This window comes from Heterodontus francisci, chromosome 10 (assembly GCF_036365525.1).
Source record: "Heterodontus francisci isolate sHetFra1 chromosome 10, sHetFra1.hap1, whole genome shotgun sequence".
In the NCBI taxonomy this organism is placed as follows: Eukaryota; Metazoa; Chordata; class Chondrichthyes; order Heterodontiformes; family Heterodontidae; genus Heterodontus; species Heterodontus francisci.
This window is the reverse complement of record NC_090380.1, coordinates 80,915,665-80,931,755: the sequence shown is the minus strand read 5'-3', so window position 1 is coordinate 80,931,755 and position 16,091 is coordinate 80,915,665. Positions and strand designations below refer to the sequence as shown.

General features: G+C 43.6%; 1 protein-coding gene across 1 annotated transcript in view; it reads right to left on the bottom strand.

Annotated features, from left to right (window-relative positions):
- Window positions 1–223: 223 nt before the first annotated feature.
- Window positions 224–16,091, bottom strand: part of tmprss7 (transmembrane serine protease 7) — a 116,991-nt gene continuing 101,123 nt past the window's right edge. The window contains exons 18-20 of the mRNA XM_068039982.1: window positions 14,362–14,630; window positions 3,713–3,849; window positions 224–473 (exon numbers count right to left, since the gene is read on the bottom strand). Of these exons, the coding sequence (XP_067896083.1) occupies window positions 285–473; window positions 3,713–3,849; window positions 14,362–14,630 (595 nt within the window). The 3' untranslated portion in view covers window positions 224–284. The remainder of the gene's footprint in view (window positions 474–3,712; window positions 3,850–14,361; window positions 14,631–16,091) is intronic.

Genomic DNA, 16,091 nt, shown 5'->3' with positions numbered 1-16,091 from the left:
TTGATTCATTTTATAGCAATAACCTCAGATATAACACAGAGCTGTGTTCTAAACAAAAGTATTAAGGTAAACTGGCTTTGCTGCTGTTTTTTGCATCTTATATCTGTTACATAAATAAAAACAAGGTCATATATATATAATTTTCACAATCTTTTATGATTTGGGAAATTATGTTCTTATATAAATAGCATAATTAACCAAATAGGTTTACCTTATCACTTAAATATGTAATCCTTCATAATGCAAACACTCAAAAAGTTCCATTATATCATCCAAATTTGTAACTATGTAAAATCATCAATTATTGGCAAAGATGACACATGCTGATGGATCCATGTGGCAAACTTCGACACTCTTGTGTAGACTCCAGGAAAGTTTTGTCTTCCACATCCATGACCCCAGCTAACAATGCCAGTCAGAAACCATCTTCCACCAATTTTTTCCTGACAGGATAATGGTCCCCCAGAGTCACCCTGTAATATTAATCAAAGTCCTGAAAATACCAAATATTACAAATAAATATTACAAAGTAAAAACTTTACATAGTGCCGGATTTTGCCAGGAAAAAGTGCATAGTGTCACGCACAAATTGGTCAGTAAATTGCAAATTGCCACAAGGTGATGGCTCATTTCTGCAGCTCCACCATTAGCTTTTTGAAAACGGCATCTCACGCATAAATGCCCTGCAATTTTCATGAGGGTACTGCATTTGTTCGTGACTAGTCACAAAGTTAAGTCTAGTAATTATCAGCATATAAGTACCCTTTTAACAGCATGATAGTTGTTAATGACTGCCAATCAATGTCTATTGCTCAGAAAATAAACATAAGGATGGGCTGAAATTTTATGTCCCCTCCCAGAAGGAGTGGGAGTGGGAGGCAGATTGCACTGTGCTCGTCACCTACCTGCCCCCACTGCTATTTTACCAGCTGTGGGGAGGTGGCAAACAGCCCGCCCAGGCCCATTGAGGCCCTGAAGTGGCCAATTAATTGCTACTTAATGGCCTCCTCCCACCAACGCTGGTATTTTACCAGCGGCAGACAGGCACTTCAGCAGCTGAGGAGGCTGCCCAGTAAAACCTGGTGGCCTCCTTGTGGCTAGGGGGGGCCTTCCTGATTGGGCATCCTGTGCCCCACAGAGGGCTCCCCAAGCAGCACAGACATTTCCCGCTAAAAATACCCCCCCTGCCCTGCTCTCCAACTCCTACCCTCATCGCCGGGGCCCAGCCGATTGTTCCCAGTGAGGCCTGAACTCCACATACCTTTTTGAAGGGCGACATCCATCGTCCTTGCTGGCTGCAGTTCCAGCAGTGGCCACCATTCACAGTGGCACTGCTGGGACTGAAGAGCTACCACCCCTCTGATTGGCTGGCAGCTCTTGGAGTTGGGGGCGTCCTGTCTCAGAGGGGCAGAAGTCCTGACTGACACCAATTCAGGGCCTGAGAACACAGAATTGCAGCTCACCTTCCAGGCCCAGCGGAGGTGGGCTCTCCCCTGACTTTTCAGCCAGTGGACAGGGCCACCACCACAAAATAAAATTCCGGCCATGGAGTTTCATTCCTTCAGATTGTGACTTGCAGTAAGAGATTTTAAAACTGTCAAATTTTAATATTTTATATATTTTTTCTCTCTCTCTTAATCAAATCTCCCTTTCCCTCTATTTCTTTTCCTGTACCTGATTTGAAATTGAATTCACCAATTCTTAATTCATCCTCCTTCTCAGTCATTACACTGTTTAGTTCTCAATCCTTTCATTTAATTGCTTAAGGAGATACACTGTTTATTCCATTGTTCACTGAGGTCCCAGATGCCCTATAATGCAATTAGGACTCCAATGCCATTTTACTAAAAGTCCCATCCCGTGCTCGACACACCAGTAAAACTAGGCGGGGCCTCTGCAGCCTCCTGAAATCGGACATGCTACCTGCTGGACTTGGGGGAGTGGGGTTGGGGACAGTTGGGTGGTGATCACCATAGTCCTCAACTTCTTTGACACTGGCTGCTCTCAGCCTGCTACAGGGAACATCAGTCACATCTCCAATCTGTAGTACACAGCTGCATTATGGAGTTAAAATCGCCCAGGCCTCAGTGGGAACTTTGGCCTACCCCATTTTAAAATTGGGCCTAAAAAATCTGGTCATATAATAGACAACAGCTTGTGCCGATATTATATCTGAACTGCTGGCACAAGCGAGATGCTGTTTCTATTGCACATGCTGAGGAGAGGAAGAGAAGGGATCCAAGGCTATATGATGATTTGATGCAAATGTAATCATTAATTGTTAATAAGGCCTGGATTCTCAGTCTGAGTTCTGCTGGATTCGAGGCAACCCTTGAGCAGATTTGGGCAGGAAATTGTTCAGGTGCCATTCTGTTGGTTCCCCACTGCACCACACCACTTCTGGGATTTCCCTCAGGAAATGACAGGAGAGCAGGCACTATGTCGGCCCATATATGGCAGGTGTTATTGTAATGGTATGACATATTTTCTATTATTTGGACCATAGGAATATTGGGCACACTAGATGCCACTTAAATTTTAACGTTGTAGATAGCTTATGCAATTAAGGACAAGTTGATTCATTGCACAGGCGTTGGTGCTTTTGAGTCACTGACCATGCTCATAAGATCTCTGTGTCCCTTCTGCAAGTTGAGTCCCCTGCATAGACCAGGGAACCCATCCAAAAATGGAAATGATCCTGACTGCACAGAAGCAGCCAGGTCAGGGGCATATCCTGGTAACGGATAGAATTCCTACCCCACCAAAAGTACTCTTGAGATTCCATAATAGCAGAAAGACCTGTCTTATATGTTCTCTTGTCTTTTAGTATCTTTAACAGAAAATAACAAAAATTATCTTCCCTCATTTTTCATGACAACTTTCATTATTCTGGGTCACAGAAAGCTACAGTTACTTTATGAAATTACCACATTAGGATCCATATACAGCATTTATACTTTCAATGGCGACAATATGGTGCAAAAATCCCAGTATAAATCCACCATCAAATATGCTCCAACTATGTTGACACTACTAAGACAAAACTGTCCAGTGATGATGTAACATTATGTTAGCTGCTGCCTAACATGGAGTTAGATAAATGCTGATAAATTCAATGTGCATCATGTCATAAAGATGTTCAATGAAGTTGACAATTATACTACTGCCACAAGTCTGACCCATCAGATTGGGATACCTTGCATCAGTAGATAGATATGTGCACCCAACCAGGTTATATTGGCCACAAACGCAAGGTATTACAACTTCCTCTAAAATTTGCATGCATATACATGGAGCATGTTTGCATGTTTCTGCAGATATGCCTCCATGGTGCACGGCTGCTTCAATTTTTCAAGGACACAAGAAAACACAATTTGCCTGACCGATATAAGCTGCAGAGTGTGACTGACATTGCATTTTTTAATTAACTGCTGGAGTATTAGTTACAAAGATCATAAGCTGTTATGTATTAAACCACTGCACCTGTAATGAAAAAGAAAATGTTTTTCGAATAATCATTGTGCAAAATACAATATTGCTAACAATTCCTTACTATTTTTCTTGCTGGCTGTGTATTTTCACCCTTTAAAGGGAGAGTATGTAATGCTAGAAATAGAAAATCTGAATATTCATCGACTTCTGAGTACAGTAAAATGCTTAACAATTACGTTCAATTTTAACTTTTCGTAAAGGTATTTGCTTTTATACTTACACGACAAGCATCTCTTTTCCCTGACAGTAATCCTGCACACAGCATACGGGGAGTGATGAGTCCATAGGTGGAACGACAGAGTGATTGATTTATGATTTCAACTTCTGCTTGTTGAAGAACTGTAGGATCACTGTTGTCTTCAGTCAGGCAGAAAAAATAAAGTTACTCGTGCATTACTTAATGTCAATCAGTTTTATTATGTTATTACGTTCAGTAGAATTTTAACTCTTCATTCAGTATCTGAGTAAATGCTTGAAAAGAATTAGAGGTGATTCTTGACCATTTGTGTATCAAGTCAGCAGGAAATGATTGGCAAACAAGTCAAAAAAAGAACTGGATGCACTGCAAAGGTATTACTTGCATCCTGTATAACTGTCAGTAAGATTATTTTAAAAATAATACTTGAACATTTATGCATTGAGAAAGAACACAGACAAAAATGACCCTGAGAGCTGTAACCCAGTCTCAGCCTTAGCTCATTGGTGGTACTCTTGTCTCTGAATCAAGTTGTGGGTTCAAACGCGACTGCAGAGACTTGAGCACATAACCTATGCCAGGGGTCGACAACTCAGGGCTCTTTAACATCTCATTACCAACCTTTTCCAGTTGGATTGCATTATCACGAGAAAAGCCTAAAAAAGTTAAGTCAAGAAAATGACAAATCAAAAATTAGACAGCAATGCAACTTTCCTTAGAGTTATACAGCACAGAAACAGGCCCTTCAGCCCACCGTGGGCTTGCTTAATCAAAAATTTAGTTTCTACACTGTCATGTTTCAAACTAACATTTTTAGTAATTATTTCAGAAAATGTGATCTTGTTAAGGTAAGTTAAAGTTCAAAATGCCCTTAACAGTGTGGCCTCCTAGTTGTTGACAGTTTATCTAATGATTCAATTCATAAATGTTAAGGAATTTAGCATTCACAATTATTTGATACTAGAATTTACTAAATTATATGAATGATATTCAGAGATATATCACACACAGGGGATCTGTCTCACTTACTGAAGAACCGTGTTCTTACTGTGGGGATAAAAGGCTAATCATTATGCTGCACTTTTATGGTTTCGAATGATTATTTTACCGTAAAACATCATTATGCTCCAAATAAACCAGTTTGAATGGTATAGCATGGTGTTATGGACAGGTGGTAAGCGGTGTGGGTGGTTCCCACTGTTCACCTCCCAACTGACTGCAATTGTGTTTTGTTAAAATGCCCCTGTATTTTAGGGTCAAATAAAAAGACAAATGACGGGTTTTCTCGTGGGCTAAAAAATTAACTTTTTAAACAAATTCTGAAATGATCACAACCTCATTCACACCATTCACCCACACATACATACACAAGAATAGATAGATAGAGAGAAAAGAGTAAGAGATAGTTTAAAGTCCCAAGTGAGGTAACTGTTAGTGGTTTACAGAAGATTATTGAGTCTTCTCTGGAGGAAAAGTCTTCTTTTAAAAAGTTGCAGGCCTGATTATTCGCAGTCTTGGACTTGCGGAGGTGTTGTAGAGATCTGGTAATTATAAGACAGCCCAAAGCTGGTGGTCTGTAGTTTGTTACCTTCACAGATGGTTAGTCTCAAAATCACTTTGTGATGTCTCTGCTGTGGTGGCTATTCTTGGTCAGCAGGGTTCTTCTCTTGCCTGCTGGATCCTTCTCACAGGCTTTCTGTGATGTTGGCTTGATCTCCCCTCTCTCTGCAGACAGCTACCTTTTTAAGATCAAAATCTATCACATTGAAGTTCCTGTTAGGAGATGTATGGCCCTCTCCTCTGTTGTGACTATGAAATGGGCCAGGATGATAATCATGGCCATCGTTTGATGTATAAATGGAAATCATTCTGTTGTGATGTTGCTGCTTCACACCTTATTCATCTTGGTTTCACTATGAGTAAGATTGTCTCCAGCATCCTTTGTTAGTGCATTCATGTTGATCAGAGACATTAATATGCAATAACGCCTTTCAATTCCAAAGGCATTCTCCCCAGAACTATTTCAGGCGATGTTAACAAGCTGATGAATCTTTGCAGATGAATTTGTGGATTTCCAGTACAGGACGGGTCATAGGGCCGCTACTCCATTTTGACTGTGTATAGGTGTCCATGTTCTTGTGATTTTGTTTAGCAGTTGAATTTTTTAATTCATAATTCTTCCATTTCATTGTTTAATTCATCACAATTCCTTCCATACATAACAATGGTTATAGATAATGCCTTTGGTTCAAGGAAAAGATTTTATGGTTGTGACTGTTATTGTTTCTAAAATAGCTCAGACGATAAATTATTCCAAATGTGCTATTAGAAGATACTCTTTTATCAAGAATCAATAGCTGAAAATATTGTCTGAATTCTACACGTAAATGACTCTATGAGCTGGATTTTAAGAGCCCGCTGCCAATCTCAGCGGTGGGCAAAAATAATGGCAGCCCGAGACTGCGGAGCCACTGCGATATTTTGCGTGGTGGGTTATTAACATGCTCGGGTTGACCTCCCCCCACTCCCCAATCAAATGGGCGGGCTGTACGATGCTGTGAACGGCATCAGCTGACAAGTCAGCAGGTGCTAACACCATATTTAAATGGCAACCAGCCCTGCATACAGCCTCTTTCACTTTTAAACCTTTGCTGCTGGAGCAGACCAGTCAGCAGTGAAGTGTGAAGAGCCCCAGCTGCCAAACAACTACCCCTGCAAGGCACCAGAGATATCTGAGGTGCGTGAAAGGGTGGCCCATGGTTCAGTGGTGCCTACCTGCTCACTCTCCTCCAGGCTGCACGGGAAAGGCAGGAGGTCCTTTTCCCCGTCGATGGTAGGAAGAGGCCCTCCTGCCTGACCAAACAAGCCTGGACAGAGATTGCAGAGGAGGTAAGCTGCCGTGGGATCATCCACCAAGACTGGGTCGAGTACCGCAAGAGGATGAACGATCTCATGCGCTCGGCAAAGGTAAGTGGCACTTTGTTGTATGGGTCAGTTTGACCTGGGTGACCCCACACAGAGTGGCACATGGCTACCACTGCATGTCAAAGACAGGGAGGTCGGGCGGGAAGGATTGATGCCACATGAGTGGCTGCATGTGAGAAAGAACTCTCCCTCGTTTGCTAATCAGAGCATGACACCTACATAACAGGCTGAATCCGTATTACAGACTGAGCTTCCCCCACCTTTTGTTTCGGCGTCCCTCTTGTGACACGTGTCATGTTGTTGTTTGGCAATGTTCAATATCTGCATCCTTGCTCTTCCAGGCGAAGAGGGCGCACAAAGCGAGGAGGCCTCCAGGACCGGTGAAGGGGTGTCAGACATTAGACCACTAACACAGGCTGAGGAGGAGGCCCTGGAGCTAGCTGGCAGCCAGGGAGGACGTGGAACTTGGGGTCTCAGGTGAATGTGCAGCTCTTTGACAAACACGATGGTTACTGAAAACTTTTCATTTTTGGACACAATGCTGTCATGTTAGTGATATGTACACCAGTGAACCTAAAACTGTGCTCTCCATATTGTGTCTTGCAGGGTGACACTCTGAGTCAGCATTGGAGGCCCTGGAGAGTTCCAGCACCTCTGAGGAAGAGATAACCTCAGAGGACACTCCTGCACTTTCCACCAGCGCAGATACACTCACCTAGGTGGGAATCCATTCGGCTTTAGAATCTGGCTCGCAAGCTGGTGAGAGCACCACACACATGCCCAAACAGCTGGCTGAGGCGGAGAAAGGCAAGGCCTTTGACAGTTGGAAGACTGTGGGTGGCTAGGCCCATGCTGAGCCCCAGGCTGATGTTGATCCTCTAGTGTAGACGGCATAGGGGATGCTGGAGTTGCAGGGAGAGATAAGGCAACATCTGGCAGAGATTCCAAAGGCCCTGCGCAACCTTGAGCAGATGATGGGGGAGTCCATCCGTGCCACAACAGCTGCCATGTCCCAGGCATATGAACACAGGGTTTCCTCCATGGAGAGGGTGGCATCCCTCATGGAGAGCCACATCCTACAGATGCGCGCAGACCTGCAAACCCTCACCTCAGCCATGAGCTGGACACAGCAGTGGCTAGGCAAGAGAGGGACGAGGGGCCTGGAGAATGTCTCTGTTACTGGTCCTTCTCAGAAGAGCAGTGAGGTTCCTACCAGCCTTGAGAGGGAGGAGACGAGCCTGCGCGCCACATCTGGGGTCCCTCTTCAGGGTGATTCCAATATGGATCCTGGCTCTTCAGCCCCTCCACCGGTGAGTCCAGCTCCAGCAGCTACGACGTCTGAGGACAGTCCTGCACTGGTGCAGGAGGTCCTCAGGCAGCCGGCGCCCTCCAGGCCTCAGGCACCCAGAGGACAACTGCCCAAGTCATATAAAGCCAATGGGCATCCTGATCAGCAGCCTGCCTCCAGTCAAGCTGCTAGCACAGAAGTAGCACGGTGAAGGAGCACCCGCAAATGTTTTAAAAAGACACCATGACACAAATGGGTTATCACAGGTGACACAGCTATGTTTTAATTCCTTCTCACTAAATGTGCTTTACTAACACGTGTCTCCTTTTTACCGTGTGAATGATGCATGCCAGCATGTGCTGATTATGTGTCCTTCAATTACATCATTGGCCTGACAGAACTGCCAATGTATGGAACATCATTGCCATGCCAGTACGCATTGCACAGGTGCAGTCACATTGGCAATGGTTCAGTCATCTGCTGCCAGTAATGGTGGAGACACAGATGTCACAGATACACAAGAATGCCTACCAGATGAAACACGGTGATGTGTGACATGGGGAGCAAATAATGCACATCAGGGATTGTGGAAGCGCTCAGCAATAAGGTGTTGTCATGCATCCCTTGCTCGCTGCTCACCATGTCTGTGCTGCATCGATGATCTCCGTCCTCCCATGCACGTATGCTGCTGCAATGTGTCTTCATTGTACAAGGATGTCTCCTGCTCCAGTCTCTCATCATCCTGCAAGGCCTCCCCCCTCTGTGTTGCAAAGTTGTACAAGGCACAGCCGACAGCAACAGTACACACAACCCTTTCTGATGTGTACTACAGGGCCCCACCTGATCCATCGAGGCAGGGGAAGTGCATCTTCAGCATGCCGATGGCCTGCTCGATGGTAGCTCCTGTCAAGCCATGACAGGCGTTGTATCTCTCCTCTGCATCACTGATGGGGTTTCTCACTGGCGTCAGAAGCCTGTCTGCAAGGGGTAGCCCTTGTCCCCGAGAATCTGAGCCAGTGCAGTGAAGAGCAGTGGCACCTGAGAATGGCGCAGGATGAACAGGTTATGGCAGCTGCCTGGAAAGCAGGCACACGATTGCATGAAATGCTTCCTGTGGTCACATACTAGCTGAACATTGAGCGAGTAGAAGCCCTTTCTATTGAGCCAAGCAGCTGGTTGTCTGGCTAGAGCCTTGATGGCCACATGCGTGCAGTCAATGACCCCTTGCACCTGTGGGAATCCTGCGATGGCCCCAAATCTGAGGGCCCTCTGGTTCTGACTTTCAGGGTCTATCCTGAAATGAACATAGTCACCGGCCCTCTGGTACAAGGCATCAGTGACCTCCCTGATACAGCGGCGCTCTGCTGGCTGCGAAACACCACACATGCCACCAGTGGATCCCTGGAATGATGTGGTGGCGTAGAAGTTAAGAGCCGTGGTCCCTTTGAGGGCCACAGGCATAGGATGTCCAGCAAAGCCCATTAGATGCAGATCATCATTCAGCATTGCACAGAGATGTGTCACCACCTCTCTGGACATCCGCAGTCGCCTCTGACACTGGTACTCCGACAGATATGTCATGCGGGGCCTGTAGACCCACTGTCTTCTCTGAGCTTGAATGAGCCTTTGTGGCTCTTGCTACTCGCACCTGGGAGCTTCCATGTGGGCTGCGCCTGCCTCTTGGGCACGGCACATGGATCAAGAAAGACAGGGTGGACCATCCCCATCTGTATGCTGGAGGTGAACTCAGTTCCTTCAGTAGGTCAATGGCACATATTAGGGCAGAGAGTGATGTTAATTGGTGCTTCAGCTGCATTCCGGCATCACCTATATGGTATGGCACGACATTGCCAGTCCTGGCTTTAAATAAGAGCAGAGCAGCATGACCACAGTCATATTATTGGAGTTGCCTGGATTGGACCACCAGCAACATAACCTTAAACCGGCTACCATTTGTGGCCCCCATCACACATAAAGGAGTCATGGACTGCCATTGTTCCCCGCTTCCCCCAAACATCGTTGGCCAAATGTAGGGTCATGCTCCTCCCTCACCCCCAAACATTTATGGGGCCAGAAGAAGGGTATGGGATTTCTCCCTTTATGAATGCAGAGTTGAGACCCCCTTCACAACACACACGCACCCACCCACCTCCCTTCATGAATGCAGAGTTGAGACCCCTTTCACAATGCACCCACCCACCTTCACAGACTCCATGGACTGATGCCTCGGTGCCGCTGGCTTTCCTTGGAGGTGAAATTGAAGGCACGGGAGTGCTGAACGTCTGGCTGATAATCGTTACCTGATGGCTGAATTGCAGCAGCATGCATTGTAATGCATGGTAAGCAGCTACTTAAATATTCAAATCCCAGTCAATCACCGAGTGGCGGGGGCCGCCATGGAGCCTCACCACTGCCGGGAAGATCGGGCCAGGCCCTCCTAGCATCGAGGTCCGTGGCAGGCCTCTTCCGGACCCATCTTCAGGCACCACCACCCCGTCCCCCCCAAAACAACAGATCACAATGATAGGGGCTTGGTAAAATCCAGCCCTATGACTCTATAAATGACTCTATAAATACATGCAGTTCTGATTAGGGCCCTACCAAATTCACGGTCAAATTTTACGGTCAAGGCAATTTATGAATTGTAAATTTCATGATTTCACATATTTAAATTATAAATTTCATGGTGTTAAATCAAATCATGAAAATGATCTATTTAAAACAAAAAGACGACAAGGGGGGTTTCTGGTTTCAAATGGCATTTATTTTATACTCAAAGAACTATTGTAAAAAGCTGACTATAAACTCACTGAAATCAGTACTGGAATGTGAGCTTGGAGCAACCTGCAACTGTGTCTTTCTTCATTCCCTGTCTCTGCATTGTGAACACCTGTCCGTGTTTAGACACAACTCTCGCCATGTCCACAGTGTTTTTTGGAATTGTCAGACAACTCGCATGCATTAATCTGAGACTTAATTTCCCCACAATGTGTAGCAAAAACATAGGTTGTCCTGTCATAGTTTATTTGCACTTGGCAAGCGACCACCATTTTGCACATTACATTGAATGAATAGCCACAGCTTTGGGTGATCATGCTTTTCCAATGCTATGTTGGCGCTTGCAAAAGCATCCACAAGTTCCACTGTAACCAACTAACAATTTTCTGAGCTCTCTGTCAACTTCTTAAAAAGAGATGAAATTGTTGCTTGTTCTTTTGTGTGTTAATTTTCCATCTGTGCAATGTCGGGTGCCCTCTTTCTGCTGCAATGGCTTTCTGACTCGAAGGCCGAAATTTTACAGCCCCCACAGGAGCCGACTGGTGGTGCGGGGTTGGGCCGTAAAATTGAGTAGGAAGAGAGACTGTCATTCCCAAAACCTTCCCAACCCTGCTGCAATTTTACCAGGGCCGGCAGCGGCAAGAAATGGCCTGCCCACCCCAGGCCAATTGTCCCCGGCGAGGCTCCAAAACTTACCTCTCTTCCAGGCCGACGCCCACGATCCTGCTGTTGGCTGCTGCAGTCCCAGCAGTGGCCACCACTCCTGCTGATTGGCTGGCAGCTCCATTAAGCTGGACTTCCTGCCTCTGAGAGGTGGAAGTCCTGCCTAAGTCTAATTAGGGGCCTGGGCCATGTAAAATCGTAGTGTAGCTCCCATGCCTGGTGAAGGCAGGCTTGGCCCTGACTTTTTGGCTGGTTGGCGGTGCCTCCTGCCCAACATACAAATTCCAGCCTAAATGGATCGGAACCGTTGCCCACCGTGTGTGATCCAACAAAACATTGCAGCTTATATAAAACTGTATACCACCATTGGCATGCAGAATTTGGCTTCCAAATTCTTTCACTCGATGTGATGCAGTAATGGTTGTGGCCATTTTTTGAGTTGCTTATTCTGGCATTCTCACTTATCTACTAATACTTGAGACTGCTTCTCTCAAAACTGCACAGGAAGCCCTCCCTCATCTACCAATCAGCCAGGTGAGCCAACATGTATAGCAATCAGCGAGTGAGCCTTGTGTCAATGAATTAAATGCATGAAGTTCACTAAATGGCCAATTTCATGGAGGACCCGAGATTTCATGGTCCGTGATGCATTTTTCACGGTGGTGAATTTGGTAGGGGCCTAGTTATGATTCTCCAGGAAAAGGTTGATAAAGCCGAAGGCAAGTTTGAGATTTGGGTAGTATCAAGATTCAGTTCTGAAGACTAAAATAATGATTTTTACCTATTCCTAGGATGTAGAAACTGGATTTTTGACCAACCTATATACAAGATTGAAATTACATGAAATTCATTAGTAACTGCAGTCATTCTTATAAGCATCAGAGAGAAGTTAAACAAATGACTTTTTACAGTATCAAATAAGTGCATAATATTCTTCAGGTTCTCGATAAACAATTCTCTTCTCTTAAGGTATGCTTATGCCTTTACCCCATTCTTCATTTTTTTTCGTCTTGCAGCTCCCAATAGTTCTTATTTTAGGCAATTTTTTTTGTAAAGCTAAAAATGTTGCAGACCCTTGATCTAGGCTGACACATTAGTGCATTACTGAAGGAGTGTTGCATTGTTGTAGGTATTGTTTTTTGAATGAGACATTAAATCAAGGTACCATCTGTCCTCTCGGGTGGATGTAAAAGATCCCATGACACTGTTTGAAGAACCATAGGGAACTTCCCCTGGTATCCTGGCCATGAATTTTCTTTCTATGGTCTGCCCAGATAATGCTCAATGCAAAGAGAGAAATCCACCTATAAGTGCAGTCTTCAGGTGCAGCAAGTTAGAGAGTGAGGGATAATTGGACAGGTGTAATTCAGTCCCCATTTTAAAGTCAGCCTGTTTTTATTTTTATATAGAATTTACAGCACATTATTGTGATATAATACTTTGGTTTTATGTTACTATTTATAGTTAAATTATAAAACTTACAGCTGTTTGGGAAACAGTAGAGTTGGTTAGAGCGTGCAATTTTCTCCACAGTACAGGCTGAGGAGCTGGGAGATGCAAAATTGAGGTGATACACAGGACAACCACAATTACAGAGTAACAAAGGCAGCCTCCATTATAGATATGGACCTAGGAACTTATAACAGGAAAAGCTGGCATAGATAGTGCACATAGCTGTAACATTTTATCGTATAGAACACTTATATTGTAGTCGGCTTGGAATTACATCCAGTGCATATCCAAGATAATGACACTGGGATTTCTGTGGCCTTCACTATTTAATAATTTAGTGCCTTTATTATCTTTCAGCCTGGAACATGCAACATTAGAGTATTTCTGCTTAACTCATTTGTATAACAATTCTCTATCTATTGTTTTAACAGAGTCATTATCCTATTATTTTAAATGATTTAAAGTCACCATTAAAGCAGCAGACCGAAAAGTGCAGTGAATGTGTTGTTTTTATGCTAATATTGCAGAAATTTGTAAGCTTTTATTATTTCCTCATCACATTATTTCCAAGAATCAATATACTTCAAGGACAACTTTAATTTCTGACTATTGATTGTTAATCATTGTTCAACAACAACTTACATTTATATAGTGCATTAAACATCGTAAAATGTCCCAAGGCACTTAACAACAGTGATATCAATAAATACATTTTTGACACTGAGAAACAGAAGGAGAAGTCAGGATAGACGACAAAAGCTTGATGAAAAAGGTAGGTTTTAAGGAGCATCATGAAAGAGGAGAGAGAGGTAGAGAGGCAGAGAGGTTTAGGGAGGAAATTCCAGAGTTTAGGGCCAAGGCAGCTGTAGGCATGGCTGCCAATGGTGGAGCAAATTAAAATCAGGGATGCACAAGAGGGAAAAACTGGAGGAGAGAAGTGATCGCAAAGGCTTTTAAGACTTGAGGAGGTTTCACAAATAGGGAGGGGTGAGGTCTTGGAGGTACTTGTAAACAAGTTTGAGGATTTTACAATGGATGCGTTGTCAAATGGGGAGTCAGTAAAGTCAGCAAGCACAGGGCTGATGGGTGAATGAGATCTGGAGTGAATGAAGATATGGACAGCAAAGTTTTGCATGAGCACAAGTTTAAGTAGGGTGAAAGATTGGAGGCCCACCAGAAAAGCATTAGAATAGTCAGGTCTAGAAGTAACAAAAGGCATGGATGAAGGTTTCAGCAGCAGATGCGCTGAGGCAGGGGTTGGAGTTGAGCAATGTCACCGAGGTGGAAATAAGCAGCCTTAATAATGGTGTGGCTCTGTGGTCAGAAACTCATCTCAGCTTCAAACACAATGACAAGATCTTGCTCAGATTAAAACAGTTACCAGCGACGGAATGGTTCCCAGGTTCAAGTAGAGAAAAGTGTATGTGCCTTTTGACAATTAACAGTGAATCTTTTCACCAGTATAAACCTGTCATAAAGTTTGAATAATGTCTACTGTGCATGATGTATTTATGTTAATACAAACCTTTATTTTGGGTAAAATATTGCATCTTCATGCTATTCTTACCTGCTTCCTGTTTTTGCCCCCAGCCAGTCACCCAGCACTTTGCTCCATTGGGCACTACTTGAGTCAGAGAAGGGACACAAATTGGTTGGATTGCTGATGCTAGTGTATCTGGCCATGCTGTCTTCAGTTGTAGGAGCGAAATATCATAGTCAAAGTTTCGACCATTATAGTATTCATGGACAAGGATTCTTTTGAGTTCACTTGCAAACCTTGTATTTCCTTGAGTATGCATTCCTAAATGAGCTACCCATGGCCTGGGATCAGACATCCTTAAAAAAGAAAAGGATAACGTTTATTTCAGGAATACAATTTCATAACAAGATACTTTACGCTATGCAAAATAATGAATTAGAATACTATTTATAATATTCCACAGGAAACCAATTCTCATTTGCATAAGACCACAGCTTAGTGGTAATGTCACTGGACTAGTAATCCAGAGGCCCAGGCTAATGACCCAGGGGCACAGGTTCAAATCCCACCACAGCAGCTGGTGGAACTTAAATTCAATTAATTAATAGAAGTGTAGGCATTGTTGTTATTACACTCGTATAACAGGTGACATGCTGCTACTGTCTCCTTTATTGAATACTTTAAGGAAATAGTTATATTTAGTTTGTTAAACAATTTTAGCTTATTCTCAACAGACCCCATTTCTATCTTTAAAGGTTCAATTTTCCTTGATAAGCCTTTTATGCCGAAAATACTAAAAGCATGTTATGAGGATAGAAGCCCATGAAATTCAGGGGAAAGTGATGGCATGGATATGGAATTGGCTCAGTGACAGGAAGCAGAGAGCAGAGAGTGGAGGTGGATGAATGTTTTGCAGACTGGGAGGGGCTTTGCCAAGGACCAGTTTTGAGTCCATTACATTTTTTCAATTTTTAATAACAATCTAGACTCGGACGTACGGAGCAGCATTATAAAGTTTGCAGATGATATAAAACTTGGCAGAGTAATATATAGTAATGAGGATCATTATAAACTTCAGGATGATATATAATGGTTAAATGGGTAGAAGCATGAAAAATAGAGTTCAATGTGGAGAAGTGTGTGGATGAATATGGAAAGACAATATACTATAAATGGCACAAACTTGAAAAATTTAGATGAGCAGAGAGACCTTGACATCTATAAACACAAATCCTTCAAGGTATCAAACCAGGTTGATAAGGTGGTTAAAAAAAAGCATATGGGTTACTTGGGTTTATAAATAAAGGGTTAAAAGCAAAAGGGTAATGCTAGAACTTCATAAATCACTCATTAGACTGGAATATTGTGGTCCATTCTGGGCACCACACTTCAGGAAAGATGTAAAGGCCTGAGGAAAGGTAAGAAGGAGATTTACTAGGTTGTTATCAGGGTTGAGGGACTTGAGTTATGAGATTACGCTGGAATGGTTAGGATTGTTCTCCTTAGAACAGAGAAGGTGAAGAGGTGACCGAATAGAGGTTTTTGAGATGGTGAGAGGCTTTGATAGAGTAAAGAAAAATTGTTCCCTCTGGCAAGTCGGTCAATAACCAAAGGTCATAGGTTTAATATCATTGGTAAAAGATCTAAGTGGAGAGATGATGTGATTTTTTTATTGACTCAAGCAAGTTGTTGTAATCTGGAATGCTCTACCTGAAAAGGCAGCAGAATCTGTTGCCATAACTAATTTTAAAAGGGAGTTGGGACAGGTAATTGAGGACAAGGAAATTACAGGGTTATGAGCAAAATATGGGATTTGG